Raw genomic sequence first — 15,498 nt, 5'->3', positions numbered from 1 at the left:
TTAACTAAATGTTGAAAAAAGCAATTCACAACCAGCACCAATGGTTGCTGGCAAATCAATAATTTATATAATGAACAAGCAACTTGTATTGAGGGTATATAATTTAAATTTAAAATGATCTTCCATACAGTATGTGTTATCCATATTTTAAACTATAAAAATCTAAAAAAAAAAAACCAACCAAAAATGCTTTTCCAAAACAAACAGAAAGCTGCATTTATTCAAAGTAGGTAGAAGGCAAATGTTGAGACATTTCTTAAAAGCAGACACTGGTGCATCTTAAAATATGGGCTCATGTGTTTCTCAGTTGTAAAAGTGCCACTTCTGAGCTTTTCATCTCTGGACTAGAAAGTCTGCGTATTTCATCCTACTTTAGAGATTACCACAGGCCTGTTCAACAAGCCATGAAAACACTTGCATGAAGCTCAAAAGGGTGACACTGAGACTGAGTGCTCGGTTAACAACATGCTTGGTTTACAAATTACCTATTTTATGTACAAAAAACAATGCACATCTAGGATAAGATAGCAGGCTTCACTCAGAAAACAAGTTTTGTCTATTTATAGTTTAATACACTGCTGTCAAGAAGCTGCTGAAAATGAGTAAAACATAATAATGAAGGCCAAAATGTGTCACCAATTGCACAGCAAGTGAATGGCATTCATACATATTACATTCTCAAGTAGATGCTATTGTACAGGAAACATAATTATTGGCTAGGCCAATTTAACTCAGAGCAATTACAGGAATGGCAGATAAATCTAAATCTTGCTACATGAAATTGTCTCTGGTTGTTTCCTCTTTTACTGTGATTCAAATAAATAAATAAATAAGCAAACCCATTTAAATATGCTGCATTTCATTTTAAAGATTAGGCCTGGATTACAGCTTAATTACAAACTTAAAAAAACTGTAGTGTCAAATGATAAAAATGTAACTGAAATGTCTTATGTCTAAAGGTAAAAATACAGAATGTGTCTTCCATAGGCAGCCTTATCCTCTTTAATTTTTACTTTTTGTTACAGCATCATTTGTAATATTTTCATGACTAGCATAGAGTCATATAGAAAACTGAAGGTTGCTTATTGATTATAAAAAAATTGAACATTGGAAAAAAAAAAAGAAAACAGCGAGAGGACAAAAAGTAACAATTATAAAACCAGAACATTTATATGGTATATTCTGGCCACATTAACAGGACTTGTCATCCTTAAACTGTAAAAAGGGCACTGTACTCCTTTAGCTCCCACTTATCCACCAAATAATTCTCTACACTAAAAATATTTAATTTTAAACCTGACCACCAGCTACCACTTCAGTTACTGGTTCTTGCCATGAAAATGTCAGGTCTATGCCAGTGGAGGTCTAATGCCACCCACACCTTGTGTATATTAAATGCAGGTCATATCAGGTAGAAGACTAGGTTCTCAGATGTGTCTTTCAGAAGCCTGTACTACTTTTAAACAAGTGAGACTACTGTGTTCACTTATGTAATACACTTGCCAATATCCTGCATGTGTGGAATGCATGCAGTTCCCTAAAGGAGGCACAGGGTATGTGTTGTTTTATAACAAACTTTGCAGAACCAAAGACGTGGATTGCATGCACAGAAAATAGGGGTTACACCTTTTTCACTACCTCGTAGGGTACTTCTAACCAGTCCTCATGCATATTTCAGTAGTGTTACCACATTCTGAAACACCCTGACAGTCACAAATGATTACAATGCCAATAGTAAACATGTATTTGCCAGCTGAAGGTCCAGTCAAGAATACCAAAGCCCACGCCAAACAGTATTTAAGGACCCATTAGGTTAACAGAATATTCACTGTTTCAGCTACAAATTAGAAAATATTGTTTTTGTCTATAAGGGCAAGTTAGCACAAGAACTCAACTTGGATGTATTTATTATGGCAGATATCATCTGATTATATAAAAGAAAATTTCAATTTTACATCATTTCAACTTCAAATATTTTATATTTTTAAAAATATAAAACTGCTCAAAAATTGTGCACACAACCATCCATAAATGTTATACATGTGGATGGAAAGCTGTAACAGCAGTAGCAGAACACAAAAAGACATGGGGAGAACAAGCACACAGTCCACACAGACAATGAATGGATTGGCTTTGGAATGCATTATCGTAATGCACTACCACCCCACCCCAGGGAATATTAAATCATTTAAATGTATTCTTTTAGAATGAATTTCCTCTTATAAACCCAATGTACAATATGCTGCAGAGTAATCCTAAAACATCGAATGGTAAGCAAGATAAATTTAAGCCATGTTTTATATAGATTAATAAAGTTCATAAAATTTCAAAATTTAAAGTCTCAGATTCCAATTGCCCTAGTACAGCCAACTCTGTAGTGCATCAAAGCTGAGGCATACACGAATGACTCCACCTTTCCTTCACAGATACTGAAACATAAAGCCGCATCTATCATTTGGTCCTGGTTTGCTTTTAAAGATACTGGCATTGACCAAATTAATGTGATAAAGTTTTCAAGCAGCACAATACTACAAAGGGTGGCAAAACAAGCAACCTTTTTGCACACCTCAAGAGCAGCCACATTATAGTATACCAAGAATGTCTGAAAAGGTGAGACGCAGCTCCTTTTAACATGAAGCTAAAAACAAAAGTAAAACCAACTTTAAGTCAATCTACTACAGTATCTCCCAGTGATTTGCCAGCAGATGCCTATATGACAAAAAAGCAAATGAACAAATGAAATTATGAAAGTCATAACAGATCACATTGCTAAGGACATGTTTCTCATTTATTTGGTTGAAAAGGATGGAGTAAAAAATTTACTCAGAACACTAGACACCAGGCATATAATGCCATGTCACAGTTACTTCACCAAAACTCTGCACCCACAAAAGTCAGATGAATTCATGTCAGAGATTAAATTTATTGCACAACAATCTGTGGTCAGACCACCCATCTGAACCACATATAAACTTGACTTTACACGATATTAATGAGAACTAGAAGCTAATAAGCAAGAGCTTACAAATCTCATCCCTCATTAAGTAAATGCTTAGTAAGGGAAAGCAATTACATATTTTTCCAAAATCATATAATCTATACGCAATATCACCTTAAATTTGAAAATGGAAAATATGTTGCAATTTGAGGACAATTTTCTTTTTCTGTTGTGACCGCAACAAAAACTATAAGCACCAGTCACGTCTCAAAAAATTTAAGTGAAAAATATTTATACTTTTGTGTGTGCAAGTGTGTGTAAGGAACATCAGAACATCAGTACATAAGTTGCTCTAGTTTAGAATCCATTAACAATGATAAGTTATTAGCAAAGGGCTTGAAATGTGCACTCACTTTCCACAATATATTAATGTGCAGTACTTATTCAAATAACACTATATGGTGTATGCATTTAACAATTAGTGTGTTAACATGTTAAGGTTGTTGATGGATGCTTTTCTCTGTCTGATAGTGACAAGGTACTTTCCCATTACTATTAAGTCCCTTGATTTCAAAGTAAGATTATGCATTATTTATTTACGAGTGATTGCCCTGAAATTTAATACGACTACATTTATTTAAACCTACAGTTTCTACTTGAAGTTTCAACATTTTATTTATTTTTATTTACATTTTAATTTTAATAATTCAAATTTATTGAATCATAAATCTGTAACTGTTACAATTTTGTAATACTTTTAAGGAAACATTAAAGCACCTACTCTATTATATTAACACTGGTGTCTGATGTTTAATTGTTGGCGTGATGAAAGTGATTAGCGAAAAATTTACACAATAATTACACCAACCAACCTAGTAAGGTTTTCAATACAAATTTATCTTGCCATTTTTAAAAGCATAAATTGTTCTTACAAAACCTTTCACTACCATATCTGTAAGTATAAAACACTTCTCCAGGGAAAAAGTGCTGCTATACAGCAATATCAAAGATGCTGCTTTCAGAATGCAAGGTTTTCTCAGTCTTTGAATGAAAACCCTTTTCACCAGTCCCTTGGGAAATTATGAACCACATTTATTTTCCTAACCATATTTTTTACTTTTTGTGCTTAAAATGATAATACAGAAGTAATCATGCTATAAAAAAGGAAAAGAGAAATCATTTCGCACATACAATTCTTCATTATTATATGGCACTGTTGTACAGTAATTTAAAACAGCTTAGTACTGTCATACAGCACTGAGGTAATTATTACTACTAAAATGATTCAATTTTAATACAAAAACAAATACAACTGCAATATTATTATACTATTCAAAGTAAATTTGAAAATGCTGCATTACATTGTTATTTAGTGCACATTATGATTTTAGCAATGTTTATAAATATTTTCACTGTCAGCAACAGCATTTCTAACAATATTAATAAGAACTTGGTTGCCTATTTGTGGTGGCTCCCCCACCCAGGTCTGATTTTCTAGTTTCTGTGAATTTCCAACCCAAATCAAGTTTCTTGCATCCTTGACCAGGAAAAAGCAGTTCTGCAAGTGTTTGGCCATATGAAATAGCAAATGATTATAACCAATATGTTTACTTGGATGTCATTTTTTGGATTAGAATGATTTTTCTTACAGTGTAATTATGATTAGAAAAGTGTGGTCCTAGAAAATTAATAAATTTTAATTACAAGGAAAATGTTAGCATATTAATAGTAATAATTAACTAATTAAACCTAAAAAATAATATTGTTTGTCATTCAACAACCCCTAAAATGAATTTCTTAATTAAAAAAGTTATTAAAAGGCACTACTAAGGACTGTTGTGATAAGATAAAGGCTGGCCCTTATCTTGTTTGTTTTCTGATTTAAAAATTATTTCATTTAAACATAAAGCATTTAAACATTAATCTATCTATTAGAAATAAAAAATAATTTCTTAAGATATCAAGGAAACAGTAATGTTCTTAGAAATCAAAATCAAGTACAACTGTACAAAATATACATGGATAATAAAAATTAAACCCACACCCATTCTCCAAAGTACAATGTTGCACATCATAGGTAGTACAGAAAAATTAAAGCATCACATATTTAACAATTATGAATTTGTAAACATATTCCAAATATAATACCTTATAATCACACATTAAAAAGGCACAAGTTATTATAAATTTAATCTACGAGACCACGATTACTACAAAACCTAGGAAATTCTAGAAAATCATCAAATATCAGATTGGAGAGAAAATGATTTTGTATGCCAGAATGATACTCACAATTGGACTTGCATTGATGTAATCTGAATTGCCATGGTTATTTTCAGCCTTCAAGGTTATTCTGGAATGATCATCTGTAATATAAATGCATAATTTACGATCTCGTTTTTCTTTTCCTCTTAAAGGAATGAATTATAGACACTTCAACTATATTTTTTTCTTGCACAGGAAAAGATTGAGTCAAGATAGAAAAAGGGAATGACTATACTGAGAAGTAGTCAATATAAGTGACTTTAAACCTTTATAAGTATGTAGTGTGTAAGTATAAGTATGTTTGAACATTAAAATATAATATTTATATGCTGATTTTATTAAAAAAATGTTAAACTGGTAATTTAAATTTAACGCATTACAGTAATTACTTAATCCTACACACGGCTTTGTCTTCTACACCATTTCCTCCAATTAAAATTAGACATGAACTGGAATAGAAGTTTTATTTATTGTTGGGGAAATCAACTAATAAGAGGACTTGCCTCACAGGAAAAATACCCTTTATTCTGTTTGTCTGCAGTTGAACAAATCTTGGTAGACATATAGTACATGTCATTAAATGTGCATAACATTAATATCATTATTTATGTGCACCAATTGCAAAATAAAAAAATTATGCCTTTGACAAAGTGTGTGTAAAAAAGTAATGGAACACACTGGCCGCACTCAACATACTTTTGAATATCTATGTCAGTTTCTTACTTTTGCATGGCAGGCAATGAAGTATTTAGAGAACATCTCTGAGAAATACTCACAAGCAACGACTTTTTCACTGCGGTTTTTCTTCCTGTTTTCTTCTTTCAGTGCTATCGTGGTAGCATTGGGCTCAGCCTGATAGGCACAGAGTGCTTCCCACTCTTTCTCCAAACGATTCTTATTTTTCAAGTGGTCTTCCATGTAAGACTAAAAACAAAATAAACAAAAATAATTAAATTTAAATTATACAAACATGACATCACATTTTTTTACAGTATGACCAGACAAAATAGAGTAGATTATTCAATAATAAACATATAACAAACCTATAACACTTCCTTCACATTTTTAACTTATTCACTGAAAGACAAAAACTTGTATAGAAAGTCAAAAATCTGATCATCATTGTATCTATCCTTTTTCTAAACCACCTATGCAGTTCACAGTTGTTAAGGGTGAGGGTGTTTGACTGTCATGTCAGCACTGGCTCCAAGGTGAGCACTAATCCTTGATGGGGTGATGGTCCATTCCATGGTACATTCAGTATTGGGGAACATTACTTAGTTATTTTATTCTTTGCTTACCAAAAATGTAAATAAACACGTTATAAAGATTCTTATTGTAAAATGTAATATGTTACAAACAGTGCATGGCTTTTGTGTTAGTTTTTCTTTTTGTATGAAAAAAATGCACATTTTACTGGCCACTAGTTATTATTAATCCTAAACCCATACATGAACCTTCACATAACTGATCAGAAACACAGCTGAATTGGATAACTTTCTTGTGTTTTGTAACTATGGTTAGTCCTTCATGTGCGGTGAAGCTAATAACATTGATCCCCTTTTTTCTATCCCCAAATGAACACTGGCCACTGTACCACCAGATCACACTGTTTCAATATACTGTATCTATACCAAACAGCTTGATGAAAATTAAACTGACACTTTCATAATAGGCTTCTATTATCAGATTGTACATAGAACAATCTTTTCTACTTGGGGGTGCGATTGAGGCCTGCATAGGATCGGTATCCACCATGTTTGCTTCCTGCTTTACACTTTGTGGTTCTGAAATTATTGCTGGTTTCCTATGCCATTAAACAGGGACAATTAAATTTACCCTCAGTACATGCATATTTATACTTTCTGATCAGTTGTTTTTATTTGGCTGCATGCTACAAACATGCTTAACCTGTTCCTCCTTAGCTGTCAGATAGCGACAGCAGACTCGTTAATGATGTTACTAAATAAATGCAATACTTTGTGAAATACAATTTATTTATTCATTTTTTTGATAAGTAACACTGGTATTTTTACTTCAATAAAATTAATATTAACATTACTTGTAATAAGTAAGCGTCATGACTATGCATTGCAAGTTACTTTTAACTTGTTACTCCGAACACCAGGCACATTCCCACATATTAGGCCAATATGTGACAAAGACACTGCTCCAGTCACGATCTGAACCTATGACTTTTTTTTCACCATACCACCTTTCCACTTTCCTCATCATTTTATTTCTTCTAGTATAGTATAAATAAATTACTGGATATTCATATTTGCAGAGAGTTAAAATTTTCATGTTCGAATAATCGCCCGAAGACATATGCAAATAATGTTCTTTAATAAATGCTACTTTATTTATACCATCTAGTTCCATCAGAGATATATATATACAGCATATCTTAAGAAATTAAATAAGAAAGTTTTATCAGATGATTGAAGCTTATAAATGGAATGGGATTTTTTGAGTGAAATGTTTTGCAGTTAACTTCCAAGATATAGTGCTGCAATAATGCAAAAATATTGATGTTATACTGTATTTGTATATTGTTATTTATTATTGATGCCCAGTTGCATAGAATAAGAGCTGTTGCCTCACACCTCTAGAAGAAGGGATTACAACCCTTGACAGTTACAATTCATATGGAGTTTGCATGATCTCCCTGAACTCATGCTGGGTTATCCCTGGGCACTCCCATATTCCATTATCATGTTGCTTAGGGTGACTGTAAATTGGCTCTGTGTGTGTGAGCAGGTGTGTCCTGCAATGGATTGTCATCCTGTCTAATATTGCTTTCTGTCTTGTACTTGATGCTAGGATAGTCCTGAGGACCCAGAATTGGATTAGGCAGGTTCATAAAAGTATGAATGTTACAAATTTTTTCTATAGCATCTACTTCCAAATTTTACAAATATTTGGTAGATTTTTAAAATAGATTTTCTGCATTATGTCATTCACTTAGGGTATCTAATAAATATTATACAAACGTTTAAGAGGTAACCCCAGTATATGTTTTAAGGGACACAACCTGCTGCTATACTAATGTATATTCTAGTGACTGTATGCAATCAAATTGACTAAAAGATCCAATTCCTGTCAGTTAATTGCAGAGTATTTTAGTCTGTTAATTTACTGAATGGAAAAATACTGATAATCAGTGTTACTTTCATTATATTTTTTGATACATTGAAATTTAATTAACTAAAAATGCACTGAAATACATTTAAGTTTTCCTTACACTCTTAAGATATTCAATGCAAAATACACAGAAGTACCTTGTAAGTTTTGTTTGACAACAAAGACTGCCACAATGCAGTACTACTCACTAGTGTAATTCACTATTATCTTCAATAATATAACTGCAATTATTGAAGGTGACATATGAGGCTGAAGCACAGCATACAGTATATGATGTATTTTGTACCCCAAAAAATCTGTATATTGTTAATCTGAACTCATGTGAAAACTGGCCTTACAGATAACATTTGAGTTTTTAATAGTTTTAACAATTGTCGTATAAACTGGCCGAGTGCGGTCACACTACACTCATGTTACTTTTCAAATGACCTTTGAATGATCTCAGTAGTGTTACAAACATCCTTTGAATAACTTTTGGACAAATCGTTTGTATTTCCTTTTGCAAAGATTACAGACTATGTGTTAAAGAATTGAGTCACACAAAGTTGTTTAGATGGCTTAATAATTTTATGGAAAAATAATTCTTCATAAATAAGCATTAACTTACAGTGTACTACTAAATGCAATAAACACAGTAAGAGCACAGATGTCTCAGCTGTAGCTTTGTACATCTGAGACTCCGCTGCTCGTTTACTAAGGTGTCAAGTCATTTGTATTTGCAAAACTAATTTAACTGTTACATGTGGCACAGTGGCAACTACCTCAAAGATCCTGGGTTTGAATGCAATTCCTCGTCACTGCCTTTATGAACTTTGCAAGTTGTGTCTATATACTGTTTATACACTATAATAGTGAGTGGGTCATAACATGGATGGGTGCCCTGTTTAGGGTTATTTCTTGTTTTTTTCGCATGATGCTCCCAGGATAGGCTTCAGTTCCACTACAATGAAAGTGATTAAGAAAGGTATCTTATTAAAATGCAGATAGCCAGACAACAGAAACATAATGTGTGGAAACATTTCTGTGAATAAGCAAGATATTATTTTTTATCCAAATTATTGTGATTTACAAATTATGACTTCTGTGTCATTAAACGGTTTCTGCAGTGTCATATAATATTTATTTAACATCTCCTACATACGTACTGCCCACTAAGTGTGGATTTACAATTGGAATACATTGCATGCTTCTTTTAAAAAGCTTTAATGAGGCTAAATGGCCTGTTCTTGTTAAAATGCTTTCTCAATATTATTGTAAGTTCATCTTTCCTTCAGCTTTCTGAAAGTTAATTTTGACTTAGATCATGAGATGCTGGAGTACTTCCCCAGCATCAGTCAGTAAGTTGCCATTTCTCTTTATTCTACATATATCATACTAGTGGGTTTGCCCCCTGCTCGCTTCGCTCATCAATCCAACCCTCCCCCTGAGCCTGCACTACGCGCCAGTCACTTGACGTCTCTGCTGCTCACATTGTGAAGAGGGGGGCTGAACGCACCCCAAGAAGTCACTTCTCTGAAACCCCCTCTTAAACGGTGATACAATGGGAAACTAATAGGTTTTTTTTTACCTCCTCTTTGCTCGATCAGCTGCTGGCTTGCTGCTGCTGCTGTGCTGTGTGATCTGCATGTCATGCAGCGCTTCGAACATTTAAAAGCCTGTACAGCAGCTGTCCTACTCTTTGTCTTTTATTTCCGGCCCCGGGCATGGTTAAATCTCTTGGCACAAATTCTTGTCTTGCGGGATGTGAGTTCTTGATATTTTTTAGTTTATAGTTTAAAAATGGAATAAGAATCTGAAAATCTATTACATTAAAGTTCGATAAATTCTGAAAAGAATGATACCAAACATATATATGTAGGTTTTAAAATAAGCCAGATTTAAAGCATGACAAAAAACGTGACATAAAAAGTCACATAAAATTGCTGCACTTTTAGGCTTAGGATTTTATATATGGAGAGTAGATATATTTATCATCTATTTGTCTGCTCATACTTAAAAAAAAACTGTGATGTCATGAAGTACATTAAACAATTAATTTGTAATCAGTCTCTATTTTGCCATAATTTTCAAATGTAAACCAAAATTATTTCTTCATATGTCCCAGAGAATTTTCATGAAAATTACAAATTAAAATATATTTAACTATTACTCTCTTTTAATTTAAAACAGTGGATTATGGTATAGTAAAGCGTAGTATTTAATGCTAATATCTCACTGCAGTTCTAGATTGGAATCCTAGCCCCTGGAGTCTGCATGTTATCCTTGGGTTTCACTCAAGGCTTGGGTCCTGCAGTACAGTTGGTGAGGTATGCTCTTTACTTTGTACCCCTGATCTGGATCATGTCATTTTGATTTGAAAATTATGTGAATGTGTTATTTTAAAAACTGTCTATTATTATTGCTAAAATTATCTATTTTCAACAGTACATTAGAGGTATGTATTCTACATATATATATCATCATAATCATAGTAGTATATACATACAGCAGATAGATAGATAGATAGATAGATAGATAGATAGATAGATAGATAGATAGATAGATAGATAGATAGATAGATAGATAGATAGATAGATAGATAGATAGAACTTTTATTTGTCCCTGGAGGAAATTAGTTTTTTAAACAGAAGCTCTTTAAATAAATAAATAAGCAAATACATTTATGCACATACAAACACAATATGGTCTGAGCACACACCAGAACAACTAAAAATAAAGAAATAATGTTCTCCCTGTGTCTGCGTAGGTTTCCGCCAGGTGCTCCGGTTTCCTCCCACAGTCCAAAGGCGATTCTAAATTGTCTCTAGTGTGTATGTGTATGTGTGCGCACCCTGCGGTGGGCTGGCGCCATGCCTGGGGCTTGTTTCCTGCCTTGCACCCTGTGTTGGCTGGGATTGGCTCCAGCAGACCCCCGTGACCCTGTAGTTAGGATATAGCAGGTTGGATAATGGATGGATGGATGTGTATATATATATATATATACAGTATATATATATATATATATATATATATATATATATATATATATATATATATATATATATATATATAAAATGAAATTATCAATGAAAATAAGTGCTGGTATCAAAACTATGTTAAAAGCACAGGTCAATACTAACTTTTGTGATGGGTGCCCCAACCAATAGGCAGTGCTTATACATGACAAGAGTAGGATTTAGCATGCCCCCTGAGAAAAAAAAAAAATACACAGAAAGGGATGATACATATACCCTGTATGCATAACCCACATAATCCAATAAAGAGTCACAGGGGAACACTTTGTTAAATGTTCCTTAAATGATACTTCAAAGCAGCCAACACCAAAAATTCAAAAAACAAAGAAGCAAAGCATTAATAATAAAGTAAACAGATACTATATTTTTAATAAAAAAAAAGTCAGGATTCCTTAAGGATGCAAAATCTTTGACCAGTTACAATCCTTGATTGATTCAAATATTTAAAACTACTTTAACATTACAATACATTAGCTGAGCCATCAGTGATAAAAGGATCTCTAACGATTTCAGTATTAAAACACCATTGTCTGTGAGGATTATTGTTCTGATTTTGACCTTCGTTCAAAGACTCAACCAACATGGTGTAGCATTCAAAGCAGATGAAGGATGAAGTCACTGAATGATCAAGTTCAGGACAGTCTATTACCATCTCATGATATGTAAGAAGAAACCTAAGTAACAGTTGTAAATCTTTTCTTTACATTATATTCTTTAGAATCCAGGGCTTGAAGGGTATTGTTGACTGTCACCTTATAGGTCACAAATTCAGGTGGGTCGAGTCCTATTCTAAAGCCATCACGTAACAGCAGAAATTCCCACTGGGAAGAGCTGGGAGCAAATTATCAGTCCTACTGTACATGCCTCACCCTTCAGTAGACTGCCAAGGCTCAGCAATGTGCAGATAACATAAGTAATGTATCCTAATAAAGCTAACTGAGATCAAAATGCTAAGAAAGAAAATGTGATCACTCCAGCAAGGACAGAATGTGCCCAGATACCAAAGAAAAAGGGAGAAGGGGGAATAACAGAAGATTTAGGAGGACAGAATATGGGCTAGGTGGTAGTTAGGGTTCTCTGTATATGTTTTAAGTTGGTCAGAATGGTACAGGCTGGTCTTTATTGCTGTATACTGTGAATTGTTATAATTCTTCATACACATATACATCAAACAGAAATACAATTGCATTTTTGTCTCTTCAACATAGTTTAAGAATTTAAGAAAAGATGCATATCTTTGTGCTTGCAGTAAACAGTAAACTGTATAACTCGAGAAAGAATTGACTGATTCCTATGAAATTTTGAGGACATAGTGAACTCTTTAGTTTTAAAGTATGATTAGAGATGAGGTAAATTCAAACTAACCCGTCTTTAACCTTTTAAGTTCAAAGTTTTTTAAGCCAAACTAATAGCAACCAATCCACCGCTAAGAAGTTAATAAAATTTGGCAAACATTTAGGAAAACATTTTTGAATTTTGAAATTAATCTGAAACTCAGGCTTTGAGCTTTTAAAGTTAAAAATTTCAAATGAAGTAGTCACAACAGCTAAACTCTAGTTATAAAGAAAACATTGATTACATTTTATGTGTTTACTAAATTACCAGAATGTCTGTTGGCTTGAGGCAAGTTATTTCTTTTTTGCTTAAAACAGCTCTTGTATTTGAGGTTTATGAGTAGGGGTGATAGCATCTAGACCAACCCAGCTATGTGTGTGAAAGTATGAATAACATGAAACATGATTAAAGAAATCAGTAGAAAATGAACTTAGCTAAAAGTTAAATTATTAATTACTAGCAAAATACCCGCGCTTCGCAGCGGAGAAGTAGTGTGTTAAAGAAGTAATGAAAAAGAAAAGGAAACATTTTGAAAATAACATAACATGATTGTCAATGTAATTGTTTTGTCACTGTTGTGAGTGATGAGTTTTGCTGTCATATATACATATATATATACACACACACACACATATATACATATATATATATACATATATACACATACATCCACATATATATACATATATACATATATATATACATATCTACATATACTGTATACATATACACACACATATTATATATATATATATATATATATATATATATATATTTAAATACACACACACTCTTTGAGGTGCGAGCAACTGCTGCTGGGGGTGCCAGAATCCATCAAGGAAGAAAAATGAAAAACATTATTTGTCCAAAATCTTAATTTATTTATCCATTCCTAAATAATTAAATGGGCAGGCTATTTCGTATCAGTGCAATACACTGTTTTTTAAAACGGATGAATCCCTGTATTTGTTCAAGTTCCATTTAAATTTTAAATAGAAGGAATTTTTATTTAGTCGACAGAAATATCTTTGGTAGGAATGTAAGTTAAATGTAGGCATCATTGCATAAATTTTTCTTCATCATAGGAATGTAAAGAGTAAATTCGCCTTACATTCCAACCAAAGATATTGTCGACTAAATAGAACTTGAAAAGATATGTTTTTTCAAATGTGATTGCGCAATTCAGATCGAGTTGACGCGCACTACATCAAGCCCGCGTGCTATTGTGGTTTCGCCTGTGTGCCTCAATAAGTCACCCTCCCCTCGCTCTTACTTTTTTACCGTTCATCTAATGATTACACTGAGTATGGCTTTACCAAAACAATCATTGATGGCGAATAAAGTATCCATTATTCATAAAGCTTCAATTGGTCATCTGTCTTTCTGCGTTAACCACATATTTTTTCATACGTCTCAAACCAAGGGGATGCGAGGGTAAAATGAATCGGGAAGCGCTGATATATATGTATGTGTGTGTATATATATGTATTGTGGAGGACTGCCAGCTTCTCATGCCGGTCCTCACCCCTAGGCCGCCAGGAGGAGCCCTCCTGACAGCAGGATAGTGCCCCGAGGTCCAGCAGGGCCTCATTGACTTTGTAGTATTTATACACAGCCCTGCTGGATACCTTGGGGGCCACCAGGAGTCGCTATGGGGGGGCTTATGGGCTCTTTTGTGCCTTATGACCCGGGGATACGTCACGGGGATGTGACGGGAAGGAACGACGTGCTCCCGGGTTAAAATAAAAGCCTGATTGCCCTGACCCGGAAGGAATAAGGAACTGTGGACTGCTGGGACAGGAACTCCTCCGGGTCAGGGGCTATGAGGACTGTGGCTCAGTCCAGACACTGAGCTGTGCTGGGAGGTGGAGGAGCAAAGTGTCTGGGCGAGGAGGAGAGTTTAATAGTTGTTTAAAGAGTTTATTTATGAGTAGTGTGGAAGGTGCTTGGTGCACTGTGGGAAAAAATAAAAAGTATTGGACTTTTACCTGCTGTTTGGAGTCATCCCTGAGAGTTCAAGTGAGCACTAGTGCCCCCTACTGCCACAGTATGTATATATATATATTGAAATAGTTTTACTGTGAAATAATGCAAAGAGTACAAGACACATGTTTCGCCCTAATTTTGGGGTCATCAGGTGTACATACTCAGTGCACCCCCTCTCGGGAATCGAACCTCAGTGCTAGAGGCAAAGCCTCTACCATTGCGCCACGGCGTGTGGTTTGTCTATATGAGAGTATGTAGATTGGGATACACACGCTTCGCAGCAGAGAAGTAGTGTGTTAAAGAAGTTATGAAAAAGAAAAGGGAACATTTTAAAAATAACGTAACATGATTGTCAATATACAATAATTGTTTTGTGAGTGTTATGAGTGTTGCTGTCATCAAGGATTTGATTATCATTATTTCTTTCAATCAGGTTCGTATCTGTGGGATGTGTTGTGTTCAAGTTACATTCCGGGTTTCATTCATCGATTCGTTTCTTACTGGATCAATAAACAGCTCGTCTTCCTCTTTATCTGAGACGTGACACACTGCATGCAAGGGTTTTTTTTTACACTGTCTTCCTTTAGCGGGACATTGACTTTTTCCATCGTGTGCTTTGTTTCTGCAGTAGCTGCACTTATGAATATGCTTGTATGTATCACACACTTCATATTTTTTGCTGCCTTCTCAATTGTGTAATTCAGTTTTTGTTCAGCACTCTTTGGAACTGTTGCTTTTTGTCTGTGCACTGCATCAATTCACGTGAGCCGCTCGGTGTAAATGCATCGAAGGTTCCCAGCTGTGCTGGTGCCATCT

General features: G+C 34.1%; 1 protein-coding gene across 2 annotated transcripts in view; it reads right to left on the bottom strand.

Moving 5' to 3' along the window:
- Window positions 1-15,498, bottom strand: part of ptprn2 (protein tyrosine phosphatase receptor type N2) — a 1,088,657-nt gene that overhangs the window by 23,843 nt on the left and 1,049,316 nt on the right. For both annotated transcript variants that reach the window (XM_039753609.1, XM_039753610.1), the window contains exons 15-16: window positions 5,980-6,127; window positions 5,231-5,304 (exon numbers count right to left, since the gene is read on the bottom strand). In XM_039753609.1, coding sequence (XP_039609543.1) covers window positions 5,231-5,304; window positions 5,980-6,127 — 222 coding nt within the window. The remainder of the gene's footprint in view (window positions 1-5,230; window positions 5,305-5,979; window positions 6,128-15,498) is intronic.

Source organism: Polypterus senegalus, chromosome 5, assembly GCF_016835505.1.
Source record: "Polypterus senegalus isolate Bchr_013 chromosome 5, ASM1683550v1, whole genome shotgun sequence".
In the NCBI taxonomy this organism is placed as follows: Eukaryota; Metazoa; Chordata; class Cladistia; order Polypteriformes; family Polypteridae; genus Polypterus; species Polypterus senegalus.
This window is presented reverse-complemented; position numbering and strand designations above follow the sequence as displayed.